At 44.7% G+C, this 23,154-nt stretch overlaps 1 protein-coding gene across 2 annotated transcripts in view; it reads right to left on the reverse strand.

Annotated features, from left to right (window-relative positions):
• Positions 1-23,154, reverse strand: part of ENPP6 (ectonucleotide pyrophosphatase/phosphodiesterase 6) — a 48,535-nt gene that overhangs the window by 20,059 nt on the left and 5,322 nt on the right. Inside the window, exons 2-4 of one of the 2 annotated variants that reach the window (XM_088446954.1) lie at positions 12,767-12,916; positions 4,454-4,633; positions 1,064-1,175 (exon numbers count right to left, since the gene is read on the reverse strand). In XM_088446954.1, coding sequence (XP_088303080.1) covers positions 1,064-1,175; positions 4,454-4,610 — 269 coding nt within the window. In that variant the 5' untranslated portion in view covers positions 4,611-4,633; positions 12,767-12,916. The remainder of the gene's footprint in view (positions 1-1,063; positions 1,176-4,453; positions 4,634-12,766; positions 12,917-23,154) is intronic. The other variant, XM_088446953.1, reaches the window with a different exon arrangement.

Genomic DNA, 23,154 nt, shown 5'->3' on the forward strand with positions numbered 1-23,154 from the left:
AAAATTTGCAGGTACACCCAGGCAGGCTGTAGTGTAGTTGGGGGACACAGGCAGGATACATATAGATACACAGATAGATAAATAGGGCCTGATTCAGATGTGGATGCATTTAAAACACCGGACATCTGTGCATCAGCTGCACATATGTCCCAATGGTTACCACCGTGGGACACAGATTGGAATTGTATGGCAATCCATGCAACTCAGATAGGTGTTCCTGGGCGGTGACTGGAGGAGTGACTGTCATCAGTTGGCGTGTTGGTGTCAGGGACTGTGTCGAAAGAAACAGTTCCACTGACACGGGTGGCCATATACCGTCAGGCATATTTAGCAACCTCTAATGTCCAATGGTGCTGCTGATGTCTGCTCAAAAGTGGAACTTTAACCGTACCACAGTGTTTTAGAGCCGCAGTCGTCAGGCATCTAAGTAGACAGCCCATTGGCTACAGCATTAGCAAAAATTCATGCTACTGCATTACTGTTCACATCCCATAGGGAGATATAGATAGATAGCTAGAACACACATAACTATATATATATATATATATATATATATATATATATATCCACATAGGCTGCCTAATGGAAGCGCCGGCCCTATATAAAAGACATAGCACTTGGCATAAGGATTATCCAGGGCTAGCAAGGGCCGAAGTCACCCGAGGTTGCAACCTCCTGCCCATTGCTCATTGTGTTCCTACACCTACTACTTCTTACATCACAGACAGAAGATGGTGCAGAATTACTTATTCAGTGTTTTTGACAACCACTTAGGTTGAGGGAAATTTTCAAACTCCAAATGATGTGCAAAGGTGGTTAAGACTTCCCTAAATAAACTCACAGCTATAATGTCAGCTAGTAAAGCTTCTACCAAGTATAGAAAAATGGGGGTGGATACATATGTAAAATAAAATAAAAATGGTAGATTTTCCCATTTTTTTTGCATTGTTCAGTTAATAGAAAATAAAATGTGACAAATGCCAAGTGGGTGAATATTATGGCCACTGTATATTTTCCGTAACAAAAAAGAAAATACTTTGATCAGCATGTTACCATACCGTACCTAAGAGCCTGCACAGCATCACTCACTGCTTTTGTAAAATTGGCATCTGATGGGAAATTGTAATATTCACGGCAATAACTGGGTCTAATGCCAAGAATTTCAACTTCACAGCCTAAAAGGAGATTATAATAAAAACAGTTAGTAAGTATTTCATACAATGGTATAACATTTATTACAGTAGTCTTATTATTAATTTTTATTATTATTATTCTTTTTTACTGCGTAAAGTGGTTCCCAAACTGTCTTGAACCATGACACCTTAGAGCATTTTTTTCACGGCACCCCTAGGCATACAGTACTTGCCTACTCTACTGGAACGGCCAGGAGGCTCCCGAAAATCATGTGGTGCTCCTGGCCGCCCGGAAAAATGGGCAAGTCACCCCACCCGCCCCCGACACACACCCACGCAGCAGGGGGGCGATGACATAATTTGCACGGTCACGCCCAGGGGCGTTTCTAGAGATGAGGGTGCCCAGGTGCAGTCTCCAACATGGGCCCCCTCCTCTCCGCCCGGCGGCAGGCAGCCCACTGAGTCGTTTTACAGCGCCGGACACCTGCGCCGACGTGGGACTCTGGAGACGTAAGTAAGATTATGGGTGCAGGGCCCCCCTGGACCCAGGGGCCCGTGTTCCCAGCACACCCTGCACCCATTATAGATATGGCCCTGGTCACGCCCCCGGCTGCCCCCAATGCTGCATCATGTCCCAACCACCCCCCAATTATGCCATGCCATGCCCCCCGCTGTGCTGACCTGGATGCCTTCGGCCGGAGGGGGCAGCAAGAAAGTCGGCAAATATGCCCCTATACCAAATGTTTCTTATTAAGAAATTCACCCAATTAGGGAACCACTGGCCTACATATTACACAGTGCTTTACAGAGGCCATTCACATCAGTCCCTGGTTCTATAATCTGTACCAACACACTTCAATTTTGTCATAAGCTTATTAACCTACTATTATGTCTTGGTAGTATGGCAATGTGACTCCTGTGGGGCCTATTTATCACCACTAATTGGCCTGTTACATATGCAGAAATGCTATGTTTTATGTAACAGGCCCATTTATTATTAGGGGCACTAATATTCAGCAAACTGTAAAAACGAAGTTTTTCGGAGCTTGCTTTCAAGAATCAGCATCTTTTTCAGATGGCATTTATTCCCGGCGCCCCGCTCCTTCCTATGGGATTGAGTTCCAGGGTTACACAGAGGGATCTAAGCGGAACTCTCTGCTGCCTCCACACAGCATGACCGTTGGCATGCACCATCGGCCGTGTAGTCTCCGATAAATAACACTGCTACTTCTGTAGCAATGTTACCGATTGCAGGGACAACTGCTTTTCGGGGCAGCTGTCCCTGCACTGGAACAATATTGAATTGTTCTGGTAATTATAATTATGTATCCACTGCCGCAACTCACGTTGAGTTGGATACTTAATAATTTATTGATAATAAATAGGCCCATCTGTCACTCTGTTGCCCAGGTTTTCAAAGTGGGTGATTACGTATCAAAGATCTGATACTAAAATCATAAAGTAATTTTTGATTAACGCTGTTAAACCAGTGGATAATTTTGGAAAAACTTCATACACATTAAAATTATGTTGATAAAAGTATAATCTAATGGCTGACACTTTATGAACATTACACAAGTCATAGTTGTTGAGGTTCCTGATGTTTTTGGATACTCGCTTTATAACTGTGCAAGTAATGATACATAAAAACATTTTGCCTAACTTATCATGTGTTTGTAAAGCACAAAAATTGCTCTTGAAGCATTAAGCAGGACCTCATTCAGTGGAACGGAGCCGTGCTCAGCAGACCCATAACTAGACTTTTTGGTGCCCTGTGCCAGAAAGAGCATTGGTGCCCCCCTCATTTTTCAAAGGGACATAATGCACCCAAAAAAGGGCAATGGCTTCATGGGGAAGGGCCAGGGAAGAGATAGGAGAGGCCAGGAGATGCTGGGGATGAAATAAGAGGAAGCTACAAGCAAGAATGATAAACAGAAATTTGACAGGCCCAAACAGCGCCCCCTGATCTGTGGTGCCCTGTGCGATGGCACTGGCCGCACTACCCTAGCTACGGCCCTGGTGCTCAGTACAGGAGGGTGTGGTATACTTTATCGACATTCATCATGTCAACATTCATAATATCAACATGAGAATGTCAACATGGCCGTAATGTTGACACAAAGCATGTCGACATGACTGGCATGTCAACATGTTGACACTGACCAAATCAACATTGATGAAAGTCAACATGATTAGAATGTCGACAAAACGTCCCTGGTGGTCTAGTGGTGGCTTATCTAGCATAGCGGGTCTGTCGACTCCAGCGGTTTCTTCTGGGTCCAGGGATGACATTATTATGAATTACGGCAGATCCTGTGTGGCTACTGACAGTATGACTAGCCTTAACCCCTAACCCTCCCCCTAGTGCCTAACCATAACTCTCACCTCCCGCAGCCATATTCTAATCCTTCCCCTACTTCCTAACCCTCCCCTCCCATAGCCTAACCCTCCTCTGCTCGTCCGTGTCGGCATTTCATTAGTATTATTAGCAAAGTATAGCTGAGTGAGCCTGGGCACGTGACCTATTGGTACAGTGACCAGGGAAGGACACTGGGGTCTGTAACGAGAAATAGTAAGATGTAAATATATGTATATAACCTCAGAAAGTACACTGAGAGGAGGCTGTGCACTGATTGTTCCATAATAGTGGCAGTGGTATAGGGTATCTGAGGTAGTCTATAGAGCTCCATATGGCTCATATAGCTGGGGGTCTCAGAGGGAATGTCTGGTCTCCTGGAACGCTAGGTAGGAAAGACAGGGTGTGCATGTGCAGTAGATCAGGCCTCCTGCTGGGCTGTGGCGCATCCTAGCAATGTAAGACATGCGTTCAAACCCCCCCCCCCCCCCCTGACAACTGCATTATCAGGAGTTTGACCGCATTTCTGATATTGGTGCATCCCGCCCACAGTAATTTACAGACCTTTAATGCAATTATACATACATGGGCCCCTTAAGGTTGCAGTAATTTATAATGACATACAACAGTATAGTAAGGCCTCATATTCACTGACTTTTTTGCCATTAAAAAACACATCGCAAATGCAAAGTGTTGTTTGTTACTAGTGTTTTACTACTATTTAGGAGCTCAATGTAAGATTTCCTGTTCTGTTTAATGAAAAAAATACAATGCAATGAGTTCCTTAAGCACAAGCGGAATGTTATATCAATGCTAGCAAATGCAAATAATAGTAATGGGTGTGGTGACACTAAAATAATACTAATGAAATGCATGTAATAAATGCTGAGTGGGGGAGTTCTTAATGCCCTTACGCTGAGTATACCATTATTAGAGTTTGCATGTCCACATAAAAAGCATATACCTGGCCAATAGTACATAGATACTTTCTTTTTTGCCTTTTCCATAGAAACCCAAAGTGGCTCCGATCCATCCCACCAAATAGGCAACCGACTGTCTTCATTAGTCCCAATATCAAATGAAGTATTAGTGTTCTGATCCCACATATAGTTTCCAGTCATGTGATGAACTTCACAGTGTCGTCCTGTAAAAACACAGTTTTTACATTCTATTATTTTAACATAAATAAAAATACTAAGGTAATAAATTAGCTATGTCATTTGAGCAAATATGTCAATACAATTAAGAGACGTAGAAACAAACAAATCACAAGTGCACAACTCCAAATTACTAAGTATATATAAATACATAATGCAATAAAATTTTGCAATCAGTAGAGATTTTTAGCATAATCATGGCCAAGGTTACCCACCATATCCAGGTAACCTCTGTAGGGTAGGTCCCTAACATACTAGGGTTCAAATCCAGAGCGCAGGACACCCCTAAATCGGTGCAGCCGAGTCACCCTAGGGCATCGCTATAATGAGAAAAGTGAAGTGTGAAATAAGCAGTAAGAAAGGTAAGAGCAGCTGTGGCTGCATAGAAAGGTGAAAATACAAATATAATAAAAACAAACAGTAAAGTGTTAAAATTGTGCGAAAAAAGGAAGAATGTGTTATAATGCGATGCCCTGAAGTAGAGAGTGATGTGTAATCTGCGCTATTTTAATAAAGGAGATGAAACAGTATGGGAAGAGCGGTTATCAGGTGGGCTGCCACAGATAAATGTGATCCCTTTCTTGATCACTCAAAGATAAATGTAGAAAGGTTTGGTAGACCTAATAAGGCGCACACGGGAAAATTAGAGGGCGGGGAAGGGATAGAGGGTGTGAACTGTATTGTATAAGATATATGTCTATGCTGTGTTCAATGCATAATAATAAGAAAGCGTAATAAAGGTAAGTCATACTTGCCTACTCTCCCGGGACTGTCGGGAGCCTCCCGAAAATCGGGTGCCGCTCCCGACACCCCGCAAGACTAGACAAGTCTCCCGGAATGGATGCCGGCACCCCTCTATCCCCCGCGCCAGCCGCAAAAGTGGGTGGTGCGGGGGTGTGATGACGCGATTCACGCTGAATCGCGTCATCGTAGCCCCGCCCCCTGCCTTATAATGACAATAATATTGGCATTATAAACCGGGGGGCGGGGCCACGATGACGCGGGCTTGACGGCACGGCCCAGCTCCGCCTCTTTGACCTGCCCCCATCCTGGACGTACCTGCCAGCCCCCTCCCGGATTCCCCAGCCTAAAAGTCGGCAAGTATGAGGTAAGAGCAGCTGTGGCTGCATAGAAAGGTGAAATTACAAATATAATAAAAACAAAACAGTAAAGTGTTACATTTGTGCGAAAAAAGGAAGAATGTGTTATAATGCGATGCCCTGAAGTAGACCAACCAAAGCAATCCAGGGGACCCACACCCCAAAAATCAACCCAAAGTTGCACTATTATAACTTGTAGGACTTACCTAAAATTGTGCCTAATACCAGTGTGCATATACATTACCAGACTCAATGTTTTTAAACCAATGGGGAAGGGGTGATAGTCCAGGCTGAAGGAGTCTCCTTTCCTTCAGGTGTGCAATAAAGCACATTAAATGGAGTGTATAGGAAAGATTCCTGGACTGCACACCCTGAATATATATAATGGGAGGTGCTACCTGTTGAGACTTTATTGCAGGCACATAAATAAACAAATCACAAGTGCACAACTCCAAATTACTATATAAAAATACATAATGCAATAACATTTTGCAATCAATAGAGGTTTTTAGCATAATCATGGGCAAGGTCATGGGTCTACCCACCATATCCAGGTAACCTCTGTAGGGTAGGTCCCTAACATACTAGGGTTCAAATCCAGAGTGCAGGACACCCCTAAAATCGGCACAGCCGAGTCACCCTAGGACATCGCCATAATGAGCAAAGTGGAAGTGTGAAATAAGAAGTAAGAAAGTTAAGAGCAGCTGTGGCTATATATTATAGTGCAACTTTGGGTTGATTTTTTGGGGCGTGGGTCCCCTGGATTGCTTTGGTTGGTCTACTTCAGGGCATCTTATAGGGCACACATGGGAAAATTAGAGGGTGGGGAAGGGAAAGAGGATATGAACTGTATTGTATAAGATATATGTCTATGCTTTGTTCAACGCATAATAATAAGAAAGGGTAATAAAATGGGTTCTATTCATACATTTATTAAATACAAGAATTAATACATAAAATATATATATATATATATGGAGTATCATGGTGGTATGAAGTCTATGTACTCTCCTGTGTTTCCTATTCTTGATATAGTGTACAAAGTATACGTGTGTATCTGTAGAACATATGTTAAAACAATGGTCAGTTAATAATGTGGGTTCCTAAAATGGTAAAAGTGCTACAAATATATAAAATTGTATGTGTGTGGAGATGTGTGAAATATGTAGTAGATGATAAATACAAATGAATATAAATGGATATCAGAGATAATTCTCAGAATATACTGTGCATACTGAAATGATCAGCAACAGTGTCTCAGATGCCACTTGTTTTGGCAACAAAGTCTTGTTTCCACCTGTAACTCCTTTTTGTGGAACTAACTTTGGTCTACACAAATTAAAAACCAATGAAAAATGTAAAAAAAAGAAAAAATTAGGAAAATAAACAGGGTTTGGTAAGTCCTGTAGGTGCGCGCACCTCTTACCTCCAGCTGTATGAGGATGTAGGCTCTTTTGCCCTGTGTAGAAGATGCGGGTGGCCGGGCAGCCGCCGACGAGATGAACCCGTGTGTGATGGACAATCACTATTGTCCCTGACGAAGCCCATATCGGGAGAAACGCGTTGGGAACACCCACAAGATCCCACATCCATTAGAGAATCCGGAAGTCAAACATATTTAACTTTGTCGTTCCTAGCTACTTGGTGTAGGAATCTATCCAACTGAATGGGCTCAGAGGTTCCAGGACTATTCATACTTTTAAATGGAAGTGAAGGCATAGGAAATACTTATGTATAGTTCATAGTTCCAGATCCAGTATCATCCCCCAAGGCAGTAATCAGTTTGGGCAGAACGTTGGAAGAAGTTCTGAAGCTAATTAAAATGAAACCGAAACCAACTTGCTGATTAAAGCTGGCCATACACTAGACCAAATTTCCTCCGACCATCCAACTAGTTGGTTGGTTGGAATGAAACTCCGGTAATGTATGGGAGCAAATGACAACCAGCAATTGGCACCCAAATACCAGAAAACATGAAAAAGGTCGTTCAGGCAAGTTGGTTAAATCTGTTTGATTTAAAAAAAAACTTGTCTGAACAGCAGCTTTCCTCCATTTTCCAGTGTTTGGGAGCAAATGGCTAATTCTCATTTGCTACCATGCATTACCGGATTTTCATTCCAACCAACTAGCTGGATGCTTGGAGGAACCTTGGTATGGTGTATGGCCAGCTATAGTGATCAGTGTGCTTTTCGCTGCAGGTGGCTTCACATTGCCATGTTATAATATAAACCCACATAGGGCCTGATGCAGAGTTGACCATACACCTGTAAGCAGAACATATCTTCTACATTGTTGCACATGTACTGGAACTGAGCGTGTGCAAGTACAGGAAATCCCATTGGACACCTTTCAATTGCATCTACACTTACAACTGAGGAGGTATAACTGTTCTGTAACGGGGACTTCTCACATAGGCAAAGGTCAGCGAGGGCAGGCTATGCATACTTGAGGGGAACTTCAATTGTTTTGTCATGCCCGATGTCCTGTCTAAAATGACAGGAGATCATATGCGATATTCAGTTGTTTTGGCTGTCCATGACTTTTTGTGCATGTCGAGCCCAAATAGACCAGGTTTAGCCACGTAAAGTGGTCCATTTCCAGGCGTATCATTTGCTTCAGATATTGTCTGGTGCAAATGTACTTTACCCTGATGATGATGACTGTGATCAAACCAAGTGTACGCATAGAGCCGGGTGCATCCCATGGGCGTGCACAACTATGCATAGGAACATAGATGCACAATTATCTCCATGCTCAGGAGGCCAGTTTGCGTTTAACTCAGAATCAGCCCATAGTCATCTGAATAATGCCCATGATATAACACATGCAGCAGGACCATCACACTGTGTAAGTGGGACCGTCAGCATGCCGCAGCCGGGATGCCAACTACATCCTGGCACAATATGGAAGCAAATTATGTGCATACCTATGCTAATGTCCACAGTAATATAATTAAAATATGTAAATTGATTACTAAGGTAATTAACTATTTGTAAACACTAAAACAAAATGTTCCGATAAAAAGGTATTGTTGGTTTGGGACCTTGTTGGTCAGGTAACAGAGAGGGAGCTGGATTACTTCTATTAGCAGAAGTAGAAGTTGGGGCTGCATCAGACAATAACCACCTTGTTGTTCTTGGACAGTCTGTTGGACCAGATTAGAAGGTGTTCTAGAAGTGTCCAGCAATCCTGCTTGCATATGCTATTAGATAACTGGTTAACGAAAGGCAAGTTGAGAGGGAGAAGGTTCTCTTGCACTCTCTTGAAGAGACATGAGTGAGGGAATACAGTTTGAATGGGTAGGATAATGGTGGATATCCTAGGTAAAAAGACGAGGTGTCGTCAGGCAAAGCTTAGGTCAGGACATCAGGGTCTGATGGTTCATACAATGTAGACAAGCCATAGTTAAGGAAGGCAGCGCAGATGCGTCACAGGGCAAGGAAATAGTTGGAAAAGAGCAGATGATATGAAAGTACAGATGAAGATCTCCCAGCATAAAGTAGCACAATAGATTATTTAAGATATGTAGCTCCTTGGTACCCCAATGGATAAACGTGCCCAGGTGTAAGTGCCCAGATAGTAGCAAGACTATTACGAATAGCATTCACGCATATTAGCATATGACAGGACCTGGTTTCTCCTTTAAATTTGGCATTTTTCCCGACAACAGAAGACAAAAACAGTAAAATATGTAAATAGTAACTCTATAACATAGGCCAATTATGTGTGACATGTATTATACAGATGAAATTAATAGGAAAATTCATAAAAAATTGTTTTGTGAGGATATAAAAGTGATAGAAGAAAAACAGGAATGGTGGTATGAATTACAAAATCTATTAGTCATAACCCTTTAGAACCAGAACCCAGATGTTTGTCTAGAACAGTTGCCTTTCCCTTAAAACCCGATATGCTTACCGGAACTTGGATGCTGCTAGGAATTTAGCTTGGAGTTTGTATGGGTAGTCCTACAAAACCCCTAGAGCTGCAAAAAAATACTTCAATAGAATTTTTAAGCTGAACATGCAGGAACGAACACAGTAATACAACAATTCCCACTCATTGTAGTCCTGACACAGAGCTTAGTCAAAAATATAATTTACAACTCTTTCTACAGTTTGAGAAGAGTTTATTATCACCTGAAAATCTATCAGGCAAGTGTAATTCGGGTAACATAGATATATCAGGATTAGACTGTACATTCTGTATCCATTTCCTGAGATAAATCCTGATCCTCAGTTGAGAGAACTATGCAGGAGAAAGACACCAATGCATTGTGTCAGGTTTCGGATAAATCGACCAATGATAAGGTTACAAAATAACTTGTGATAAACCCATAATTGTCGACATTCTGTCTGCCCCCTCCAGAAGGGGGCATGGCAGGGGCATAACGCAGAATTGGGGGCAGAGTGGGCAAGCATGACTGCACATTTGCGTCATCATTGCCCCACCCCCGCTACCTAATGCTGAAATTACAAACATTGTGAAGAAGTGGGGAGACCACAATGACGTGTTTCAATGCATCATCAACCCCCCTGCTGCGGTGGTGTGTGTAGGGGTGCGTGGGGGGGTATGAGGGCCGGTGGCGGCCAGCCAGGAGACTTGCCCACTTTTCCGGGCAGCGAGGAGAGCAACCCAATTTTCAGGAGCCTCCCACCCATTTTGGGAGAATAGGCAAAATTGGATAAACCTTTACAACCAGAACGTAGAGATTCACCTATTAGTTAGTGCAAGAAAAATGGAAAGTGTTGCGGGTCATGGGTCTCACTGGAGCTAAGTGGAAGACTTATCTCCCACTGTAGTGCGCTAACACATTGATAAGATGGCGCCGCTCATGCGCAGTAGCAGACTCCACCTTCACCTTCATTACTACCAGCTTCTCCATTTAAACAGGCATTCAAACAAAGCTTTTCTGTGGTAACCTGTAAGAGATTTAGGATTAAGCACATAAGAAAACACCAGCATATCAAGTGACTTTGGTCTGGCCTTCTTGATAGCCACTTCAGTAAGAATCCCCTTAATGATAGCATGGACCACAACAGTCTCTTAACTCGCTAACTCAGGACTGCTGTCACTGTCACAATTCTGTATGCCTTCCTCATTTGTGACCCTTTAGGTATTGCACAGCTCTTTTCCCTATCATAGACTTCCATTCACACCGGTCGGATCTTGACTTTGGGTCTTGAATATCATACTTGTTCTGTGTATTAACATCCAGCTACTCTATCTCTTGTGCTCTTTCTTTGAATATGACATCTCTAGACTTTTTGGCACTTGGGATTCCATATTTTGTAGCCTTTACACTGATGCCAGTAGCCCACGCGTGATGCACTTTTTTGATTTTGGTAGTAGCCAAGCATGATGCACTTTTTTGATTTTGAATCCAGCTTGCAGCTTCTTTCTTTTGAGATGTGTACATAGGCAGTACCTCCAAAATGATTGAAATGTTTTACACTTGGTTTTCTCTTTGACCTTGCTTTAATAGGTGTTATGTCCTTTAAGGCAACTGTAAGAGAATGGTTTTTGAGATTACTTCTGTCCAAAACTGTGTCCTTTAGAATACATCTTGCTTTCTCCACTAGTGTACAGTTTGCTTGTTCATTTACACCATTTTGCTCAGGAGTATAGGCAATAGTCAATTGATGCTCTATTGCATATTTGCTCAAGAAGAGTTCCACCTCTCTGTTTAGGTATTCTCTACCATTATCAGATCTCAGATTTTTGAGTATGTGACTGGTTTGATTCTCCACAAGTCTCTTGTAGTCTGCCATCTTCTTTGGTACTTCTCTCTGATGAAATACATGTGTATCATTCTTGTGAAGTCATCTATGAATGTCGCAAAGTATCTGTATACACTTAATGACTTTACTTCCATTGCACAACACACATTTTTGTGTACTCTCTCAAGTGGTGATGTACATATGTGCTCACATACATCTTATCTCCAAGCACTACAAGTTGTGTTAAAAATAACGTGTAAGCGCCGTGCGACTCTATAGCGTTGAGCATCTTTTTGTGCAATGTTTTACCTTCAAATTCATCTTATTTACAAATTCATCTTATAAAAATATGATCATGATTAGTGCTAATTAATTACTTAGTTTATGGGTGATGGGGATAGGCTACTACCCCCCAATCACAAATTCCTATGAGTCGTAGTTTTTATATGGTTGGCTCCAAGTGGAGTCATTTATGTTCTCTTATACGCCTTCTATTGTCTGCTGTTTTTTTTTTTTTTTTTTTTTTATCTATGTCACCCCTTTATGTGTTTGTTTTTTCACCAGCCAGATTTGCAAACCCAGGATTGTTTTTTTTATGATGTTGGTCACTGCACAGTGTTTTACACCTTGTTTGTATAGATATGGTTAATTTATTATCAATCAATCAATGCGAAAGGTTTGAACTCTCCCCAAAAAAGAAATCTAGCTTTGAGGTATTCTCATAAGCTTAAAGCCCACATTGTTGAAATTCAGGAGACCCATTTTCAGCAGTCTGACCCTCTCAGAGATTTAACAATGCTAGATTCCCTCATTGCCACACAGCTAATGGGCATAAAAAAAGCAGGAGTAGCCCTCCTTATTACTCAATATTGCTCATTTACACTGACATCAAAATATGCAGACCTACAGGTCTACCTACCTACATACTCTAAAAGGAGCACTATTACTCCTCGGAGACTTTAACATTGTCCTGAATCCAACCATGGATAGATCCCATTCAACTTCCCGTTCAAATAGACCACAGGAGTTTTCTAAGGGTTTTCAGCAGCTTTTAGTAGAACACGGTTTGAGCGATGCCTGGAGAGCTAAACACCCTACAGTAAGAGATTATTCCTTTTTTTCGAATGTCCATAGGTCGTATTCCCGGAAAGACTTGGCCCTATGTGATAGATGGATCTTGTCCTCAATTAGCAGTATCAATATCCTTCCCATGACATGGTCAGACCACTCCCCCCTTTTTGTGAAATGGGACATAGGGAATAGGAGAGTAGTCCCGGGCCCGTGGAGACTAGGTACTCACCTGTTGACTCAGCAGAAGGCTCAAAAAGCAGTTCAGGAGGATCTTTCCCTTTTCCTTAGTACCAATAAGCCGGAAGACACTTCTATTTTTAACTTTTGGTGCTCATTGAAGGCAGTTATCAGAGGTTCAGCAATTCAAGATGCAGCTCAGCTTAAGAGAGAATATAAACAGCAGTATGAGAAAGCGGAAGTTGAAGCAGCGCAATTAGAGGAAGCACATAAAGCAGATCCCTCTAATAAAATGCTATATAAACAACTTCTTAATGTTCGAGAAAGGGTGAATGTGTTCTCACTTAGGAGGTACAGTGTAATATTGCCAGATTAAATAAAAAAATGTGATGTATTTGGTAACCGAGAAAGTCGACTGTTGGCTTGTAAAATGCGGGGACGAAGGTCTAGGGGTCAGATACAGAGAATCTACAATCATTATGGGGCTAAAGTATCGGACCCTGTCGAGATAGCTAATGCGTTTGCTACCTATTATGTGCAACTTTATAACTTCAAAGATGATCCCAATACTACCCAACCAATGGCAGCCCTTATTGAGCAATTCTTGTGTGGGCATTCTCTCCTGAAATAGTCTTCTGAGGCCTGTCTGTTCCTTAGCACCCATTGTACCCTGTAGGAAATTGATGGTCCAGACGGCTATTCTGCCAATTTTTACAAAACATTTCAAACTGAACTGGCTCCGGTTTTGTTGTCAGTGTTCAGTGAAGCAATGGAATCTAAGCAATTCCTTGAAGAAATGCTATAGCTAATTACCGACCTATTGCTTTACTGAACACAGATGTCAAATTGTTTGCAAAGTTGATTGCTAGTCGCCTATCTCAATTGTTGCCAGGTCTCATTAAACCGGATCAGGTTAGATTTGTGATGCATAGGCAGGCCCCAGACAATACACATAGAGTTATCAATATTATAGAATATTATGACTACCATAGGGAGCCTTTGTTGATCCTATCGCTTGATGCCGAAAAGGCGTTTGACCACCTGCACTGGGGTTATTTGATGAAGGTTTTGAACAGTTTCGGTTTCTAGGGAGGAATTTTAGGTTCCATTTCAGACCTATATACTTGCCCTTCCACAAAGGTATTTGTAAACGGTTGTCTGACAAATTTGACATAGCCAACGGCACACGCCAGGGGTGCCCACTCTCACCACCCATCTTTGCGCTTGCCATTGAGCCTCTGGCTGAGATGATCAGAACCCTCAAAACTATACATGGTCCCTTGCCCGGAGGCTCCTCCCATAAAATAAACTTATTTGCAGACGATATCTTACTATGTTTACTCCACCCAGAAGTGTCTCTCCCAGCATCGCATGCCATCTTGGATCAATACGCAGCAGTGTCCTTTTACAAATGTAAAAGAACTAAGACAGAAGCCCTCCCTCTAACATCCCAAATGTACTTTTGGGGAAGCTACAGGAGACTTATAGATATACATGGAAATCTAGGTCCCTCAAATACCTGGGGGTGCATTTAGCTAGAGACCATGATCTTATTGAATGTAATTTTGGGCCCCTCTTGAAAGCTTACGAAACTTTAACAAAGGAATGGATGCTACATGGAGGTGTCTTGGCTAGGAAGGATTGCGACTGCAAAAATGGTGCTGCTCCCGAAACTAATGTATTTATTTCGGACCATTACTAGACACCTATCTAAATCCATATATAACAAATTTTACCAAATACTCACTAAATATATTTTGAAAGGGAATCAACTCAGAATAGCGAGACATACTCTCCCCCTCTCTAGGAAGGCAGGAGGAGTGGCCTTTCCACACTTGGAGATACACCATTCAGCATGTGTACTTAGCCAGGCAAGGGACTGGTTCATAATAGACTCTCCCAAACCCTGGGTAATTATTGAAAGGGAACTTATGCGCCCCTTTCCCCTTCCTGGTTTATTCTGGCTGCCCTCTCCTGAAATCTCCTTCAGACCGGGGTTCTGTAAAGCAGTCCAGACTACAATAGTGTGTTGGCATGCCTGTGTTTCCCTAGATGAAGAAATCTCCCTGCCCTCTCCTAATCTATCTCTCTGATCAATAGCCAATTTGATCCCTGATATGCATTTAGGTTCATGGGTGGAGGCGGGCCTTTCTTCTTTGGGGAATGTATTCACGGGGGAGGAATTTGCTTCTTTTGTGTCCCTTCAAACTCAATTTTGTTTAATGAGGCAGGACTTTCATAAATATTTACAGCTGAGACATTGGTTGCACGGTCACCTCCCTTTTCCACTTAAAAAACCCATCGCTGCTGCTGACTAACCTACGATCCTCTAATCACAAAGGTGGTATATCTTGGTGGTATCAGTATCAGAATGTCAAAAAAAGGGAAACTTCCGTGCCAACTTAAATGGGAGAGGGATCTGGCTGTGAACCTTGATGAGGACTGGAATATTATTTTTCGTTCCAGTTTTACTATAATCAAAAATGTATTAACCATTCAGAAATGTAAAATATGCTCTCTGAAGTAATTTATAGTACATCTGAAAGGCAGCATAAGATCTGGCCCTCTGTCTCGCAATATTGCTGGAGAGGTTGTAGTTTGGTGGGAGACATCTTTCATGTGTTTTGGTCCTGTCCTCTACTTCGCCCCTTGTGGAATGCGGTATTTTTTATGATAAATAAAATAGTTGGCGTAACCATTCAAGCGGAGCCTCTAATTGCTTTATTCCACTTTATCCTGGGGAATTATAACATGGCAAGATATATATTATGGGTCATGTGTTGATTGCTACGAAAGCTACAATTGCTCAGGGGTGGGAGACAGCCTCTCTCACCAACATCACAATCATAGAAAACATGATCCATAAGCATTTTGTTTTTGAAACAACAGATACCAAATACTTCTCCTCCATCAACTCCATCCATATGAAATGGTTTAAATGGGGAGAATATAGGGAAAAACAAGGCCATTCCACCATTTATAGCGCTCCAGTTGATCTCGGTGTTCTCTGTTCATCTCACTCAAATTCGGGGTAGTTCCATTAACTGAATATTTAGTATCTTGTCTATATTTGTTGTGAAGTGTTTTATAAAACATCTTTCTTCTCTTAAAATGTTTAAGTGTTAATTATATGTAAACTGACTAAGGGGGTCATTCAGACCCGCTCGTGAGCTGCAGTACGCTCACAAGCGGGTCGATGTTCCCCCACTGCGCATGCGCACGATGGAGGGAGCTCCGTCGTGCGCATGCGCGAGACCCGGTGAGCGACAGGCTCTCCATCGCTCCGGGTCTCGCACCAAAGGGGGCGTGCTGTCGATGTTGATTGACAGCACGCCCCCTTTGGTGGGCATGCCGGGGGCGTGCCTGCCAGACAGAGGCATTCCCAAAATCACTCCAGGGCTTGCGGCAGTGAGACCCTACTGCAGGGTCTCCATCGCAAGCCCGATGGTCGCGATGGTCAAGACCATCGCGACCATCATCATGGACGCTCGCTATAGCTGTGGGTGGTAACCCACAGCTATGCGAGCGTCCATGAGGACGCTCCAAAAAAAGGTAGGAGGGCCCTGATTCAGAGCGAGCGCTCTGGTCAGAGCGTTCAGCTCTGAATCAGGCCCTAAGATCGATTGATTTATTTTGTGATATGCAATATGTCTGGCTTCCCCCTCTTCCCTTCTTTTTACTTCTGTATCCCCATTTCTTTGTGTTAAACTTTCAATAAAAACTAATATTAAAAAAAAAAAAAAAAAAAAACTGATCATGATCAGCAAACCGGGAATTTTTAACATGTAGAATTTCCCAATGGATTGGCGACCATTGATGGCTGCCGGTCGCCATTTCTGACCGGCAGATCGGCAGTTCTCGTCAGATTTGGGGATTGGTGAATAAGCTGGCAGATGTATGGGACCCTTAACTTGGTGACCCATTACTAATTGCAGCTGAAATACCTTGTTGCGTCTGAATCAATATACCAGCAATCTTTTCTGCAGCTATCTGTAACACGAACACTAATGGCTGATTCATCGTTGCATTTCTTGCATTACATAGGATTGACATTCTGTTTCTTGCACTCAAATACTTTGAAACAATTGTAGCACTTGAACTTTCAAAATTTTTCACTCTGTATGTAATAAGTACTCTCAGCGTTTGACTCACACACGTTCTTTGAACTGTAATAACTTTGCTCTAACTGTGTTTGTGGTCAACTTTTCTGTGTTTGCCTCCAACACCACAACCAGGAGGTCAAACTCAGGAGTTAAGTTATGTAGCATTGCCATAGTAATTTCTTCATCATCTACTTTCACTCCAACAGACAATAGTTGCTGATATACATACATCATTCTGTCAATGTAATCACTCATATTGATGCACTCACATAACTAGGCATTGTCTAATACAAGTCTAAAATTTATTCTTCTCATGAGATCTCCAACTTGGTACGCTATCTGCAGTGCTGTCCACATGTCATTTGCTAACATCTTCCCACATATGATGGAGTACACTTATTGCTCTACACTTAAGCCTATGGTCTGTCTATGTTGTCTGGGCTTGGACTTTTACCTGGGTCTACTCTGACCTTCTACAATCTTTCCCTTTTTAATTGCATTTCTACAGCAAAGTTCCATGTTGTATAATTTTCTGCACCTTTTAGCTTGATAAATGGTTGTAGCTCCTGTACGCATGCTTCTTACAGACATAATTTGTGCAGACTCTGTGCTCTAAACAGCTTCTCTGCTGTCTGTGTTGTGCATGAGCCCAAGATGGCATTTGCTCCGAGTGTTCTAGTAGCTTGAGATCTGTGTATCTAAACCTTGTGTGCCTGGGCCCAAAACCTGTAGGGAATATGTGTGTACAGGCTTCATAATATAGCAGAGTTTCTGTACACACCAGCGGATACCCTGAGACTACAATCAGTCCAATTACTTAACCAGTGTAGTGGTTTTATTGAAGGTAAAGCAGTTACAGCCATACTCCCTGGTAGATGGAACAAAGCTTGAGCGGAGCAGGTGTCAGATAGCTTACCTGTATGAAGGTAGCAGTTAGCGGTGCAGGAACATTGGAAGTCACAGGTATTTGCAGGTCTCATTGGAGCATACTTGCCTACCCTCCCGATTCGGCCGGGAGCCTCCCAAATATCGGGTGCCGCTCCTAGGCTCCGGAAAGTTAGGCAGGGCTGCCATCAGGAAGGGACAGACGGGCCTCAAGTCCCGTGCCCAGAGAGAGAGCAGAGAGAGGGGGGGCCGGGTGGCTGTGGTGCTGCACTGGTAGCCATGGAGTATTGGTACATTTGCTGTATATGGTGCTGGCCGCGAGCCACCAAGAACTCACGGACTGGCAGCCAATCAGGAGCAGCCGCCCCTGATTGGCTGCCGGTCCGCGAGCTTTGATTGGCTCATGGTTGGCACCATATTCAAAATGCCAGAGGATGCAGCACAGTGCTTCCAGTGCCACCCGCTACCCCCTTCCATATTTGATTTTGCCATGCCGTCGACACTGATTCCAGCTGGCTGGGCGGGCCACGCAGCCAGCTGAAGAAATGCAAACCAGGTACTACATTCCCTTACAGTGCCTGACCTTGACCTGTGCTCTCCCACCTGTTCAAGACAGCCCTCCCTGCCCTGTGCATCTCCCCCAGTGCAGCCAATCATCCCTGTCCTGCAAAGACCAGCCAGCCCTCCCTACCCTGTGCAACTCTCCCCTAGTCCAGCCAACCCTGTGCAACTCCCCCCTAGTCCAGCCAGCCATCACTGTCTTGCCCCCCCAGTCCAGCCATCCTTCCCTGTGCTGTGCATCTCCCCCCAGTGCAGCCAGCCATCCCTGTCCTGCAAAGACCAGGCAGCCCTCCCTACCCTGTGCAACTCTCCCCTAGTCCAGCCAACCCTGTGCAACTCCCTGTGCAACTTGCCCTTCTGCTCCACGGGAGGTTTCTGTCCTCCCTGAGCTCGCCTTAGGACACCTGCGTTACGGTTTGACAGGTGTACCGCCCCAGTCAAACTCCCCACCTAGTACAGCCTGCCATCAGTGACCTGCCCCCCCAGTCCAGCCAGCCTTCCCTGCATTGTGCATCACCCCCCAGTGCAGCCAGCCATCCCTGTCCTGCAAAGACCAGCCAGCCCTCTCTATCCTATTAACTCTCCCCTAGTCCAGCTAGCCATTACTGTTCTGCCCCTCCAGTCCAGCCAGCCCTCCCTGCGCATCTCCCCCCCTAGTGCAGCCAGCCATTCCTGTCCTGCAAAGACCAGCCAGCCCTCCCTGGCCTGTGCATCTCCTCCCTAGTCCAGCCAGCCATCCCTGTCCTGCAAAGACCAGCCAGCTCTCCCTACCCTGTGCAACTCCCCGGTAGTCCAGCCAGCCATCACTGTCCTGCCCCCCCAGTCTAGCCAGCCCTCCCTGCACTGTGCATTTCCACCCTAGTGCAGCCAAGTATCCCTGTCCTGCCCCCACTCAGTCTGTCCATCCATGCATCGGGCAAGATAACACTGTTTGGTAGGAGTGCCGTGTGGACTGTATTCTATATATTATATTAGAATCGATGTTGCTTTTACTATATATTTAGTATATATTTTGAATTTACATTAGTTTTCTCTCATATATGATAGATTAACATGTTATAATGACAGACAAAACTTTTTAATTTTTAAACTGGTTTACACACAAATTGATGTCCAACCCTCTTCTGTAGCACCACCCACCTCTAACCCATCCCCGCCCCCGGGGGAGCCTATCTATTTTGTCAGTACCGGGACCCACAATTTCTGATGGCAGCCCTGAGGCAGACAAGCCTCCCGGCGGCTGCCAACCTCACCGCCCCCCCCTGCCAGTATGAGAGAAACCCCCGCAGCGGGGGAGGTCAATCATGCAATTCGTGCTGAATCCCCTGCAATGCCAATCTGGCTGCTCCCTCCTGTAAAGGGCAGCCTGAATATCGGCAACCCTGCATTGGGACCAAGTGGAAAACTACTGTCTCCCACTGTGGCACTCTAACACAGTGGCAAAATGGTGCAGTGCATGCACAGTACTTAGGTCAGTGGCCATCTTGGAACAGGGAATGAAGCCTCCCTTGAGCAGTTTAATAGAATCTACGCAGTAGCACACTCCACCAAGAGTGTCAAGAATCATTGTCTTAGGTGAGAGGCTGCCCGGTGGCTTGGGTTCCTGTTCCAATTCTAGTATCCTTGCTTTGCTCCGGTCCATGATTCCTAGTGTCTCTAGCCTGCCAGTACCTGCATTAACTACAGTATGAGTCGTGGTATCTTGCAGCTTCCCCGTTTCCTGCACTCCTCAATTAATACCCTGAGCCCAGTGCCAGATCTACAGAATACCAGAACCGTGACAGTTTGTTCAGACTCTATGGATCCGGCTGAGGGATTACCCCCAAGGTCAGACATCATGTCTGAACGAGTAACCAGACAGGAGAGAGGGTGCTGCATCAGATTATCCCAGATAAAAATAAAAAAAAATCAGAATCCAGTGGCTGGGATTTCCACTACTCTTTCCAAATCCAGACTCTGGTTACATACCCCTGACAATATTGATGGCAACCCAAAGAATTGTGTGGGTTTTTTGAACCAATGTTGCATTCATTTTGAGTTACAAGCTGCTAACTTTCCTACTGAAAGAACCAATACTGCCTACGTTATTTCTTTACTGACTGGACAAGTACTATCCTAGGCTTCACCGTTGTGGGAGAAATTCGATCAGATTCTTTCAGACATCAAAAAGTTTCTCTCTCTCTTCCGCAGAATCTTCAATGAGCCAGGTAGATCCTCTTCAGCCATAGACCCATATATCTATGGATTTTGTTACAGACTTACTCAGTTCTGATTGATACACTACTATTTGGGTAATAGTATACAGATTTTCTAAAATGGCACATTTTGTTCCTCTCCGCGGTCTTCCTGTTGCTCCTGTTTTAGCCCAATTGTTTGTCAAAGATCTTCCACCTGCAGAGCTGGACTGGAACCGGCAGGTAAACTTGCAGAGATGAACTGGGACCGGTAGGAGTACTTGCAGAGCCAAACAGGGACCAGCAGGAATACTGGCAGGTATGGATTGGGACTGGCAGGAATACTTGCAGAACTGGACTGGGACTGGCAGGAATACTGGCAGAGCCGGACTTGGACCAGCAGGAGCTTAGAATAGTAACTTGTACCCTGGGAAAATGCCACAGCAAACCTGTTATACCGTAGGTAGTACTCATTGTTCAGACACTGAATGCTTTCAATGCAGGATACTTATATCCTGGATGCAGTCAGGTGGTCTGGTAGCAGTGCACTGAGTGGTGGAAGATAGTCAGGTGACTGGATCCAACATGGCTGCACCCATTCACAGTCTATGAGGGAATTCTGCTATGCAGTATGCTGTGGACATGTAGAGGGAACAGTGGCCCTGATTCAGAGCCAGACGCTCTGACAGAGCGCTCGCTCTGAATCAGGGCCGGTCTTTTTTTTTTTTTTAGAACGGCCTCCTGGCCGCTCGCATAGCTGGTCGCATAGACCATCGCGACCATCGGGCTTGCGATGAGACCCTTGTGGTAGGGTCTCATGGCCGCAAGCCCCAGAGAGCTTTCGGCTCAAACAGAGCTGAAAGCTCTACCAATGACATCACTTGTGATGTCAGTGGGGCCGCTCCCAGATGGTAGGTGTTCCCGTGGGAACGCCTCTGTCTGGGCAGCCACCCCCCCAGCCCGCCCACCAAAGGGGGCGTGCTGTCACTCAACATCGACAGCACGCCCCCTTTGGTATGAGATCTGGAGCACCGGATTGCCAGTCGCTCCGTCGTTAGCATGTGCTCTGGACCACCATCGACCCTGTTGCGAGCGCTCAGCGCTTGCGACCGGGTCTGAATCAGGCCCAGTATGCACAGAGAGCAATTGTACAATCTCTGTAGTTCAAAGCCAGCACCACTGTTTGGGCTACACCTGCTGTTCCAATCAGGACTTTGCAGAGTTCACAGACAGGAGGAGGCTAAGGTGGATAATCAATGTGGAAATAATAGCACAGTCTAAATGCACACACTGGAAGTGTTGCAACCAGCATGTCTGAGCAGATCTCCCAGGCAAATAAGAACATGAAGATCCAAAGATCAGATGGCAGGGGTGTAACCAGAGTTATGGGGGCCCCATAGCAAAATTTCCTTGGGCCCCCATAAATCTACCTATACAGTGCCCCTGTAGTTGTGCTCATTATGCAATACCCCTTGTAGAAGTGCCCCTTATATAATGCCCCCTGTAGTTGTGCCCATTCTGCAATGCCCCCTGTAGTTGTGCCCATTTTGTAATGCCACCAGTAGTGCCCCTTATACAGTGCCCATTATGCAGTGCCCCCTGTATTGCCCCTTATGTTGTGCCCCCAGTAATGCCACTTATACTGAGCCCCTGGTAATGCCCCACATGCTGTTGCATCTCCACTTGTAACCGGTTCTTCCTCTTCTATAGACAAATTTAAACACACAGAGGTGTGCAGAGGTTTAATAGGGTAACAATGCAAAATTAAGGTAATAATAAAAGTTTCAACTGCAGCCAAACACCTGCGGCGGTATGCCACTCCCTCACAATAACTCACTAATAAACCACAAAAGGTGTATTGGCACTGTGAACCTGACAGTATATTTGTATTGTTATTGAACAGTTTACTGTCAGCTTAACAGTGCCAGTACACCTTTTGTGTTGTCATTGTCACATAGGCAATGTTCACTGAGGGCATGTTCATTGGAACAGTTTGCTATACAGAGTTGTGCTGGGAAAGTGCGTGTTAATGATGACGGTGGGCATCAACCAAAACTAACAGATAGCAGCAGTCCAGCCACAGAGATGTGTACAACTCTGCAAAGGGAGCCTTATTGTTGACAGAGGCAGCTATACCTGGCTCATACAGCAGCAGGCATCAGCAAGCAGCTAACAGTTAGTCTGGAGTTCCCCTCCTCGAGTGCCCATATGCCTGTGACCCGGGCAGCGCTGCCATGGTAGCTGCCGGGTTCAGGTGGTGGAGATGGAGAGGAGGCATCAGTGACGGCGGTCAGCGAAGGAAACTCACCACTGACAGGCAGTGGAGAGTCACCGCCGAAAGGAGGGAGGGGGCATTGCTGCAGAGGTCCAGGCAGGATAACGGCCCAGGGAGGCTGGAGTGGGAGCCCAGCCAGAGCTGGAGAACCAGCGAGTAGCGGTACTCTCAGCGCAGAGGTCCTGGCGTGCAGAGCTGCAGCGGTGGTCCTGTAGGTGGAGTAGCACAAAGTGCTCAGCAGCATCTAATGGCTGAGTGGGGTGGAGTCGGGGCACATCTCTTCAGCTGGTTGGCTGCATTCATGGAGAGAGGCATGTCTATGATGAGGTAGGCAGAGGCAGCAGTGTAGCTATGGGGAGCCAGAGGAGTGACAGATCTGCCATAGTTAGCTGTCCTGGGTTATAAGCTCAGGATAGATAGCTGCATAGAGGGAATTGTCAAG

The sequence above is a fragment of the Taudactylus pleione genome, unplaced genomic scaffold (genome assembly GCF_031769625.1).
Source record: "Taudactylus pleione unplaced genomic scaffold, aTauple2 ptg000408l, whole genome shotgun sequence".
NCBI lineage: Eukaryota > Metazoa > Chordata > Amphibia > Anura > Myobatrachidae > Taudactylus > Taudactylus pleione.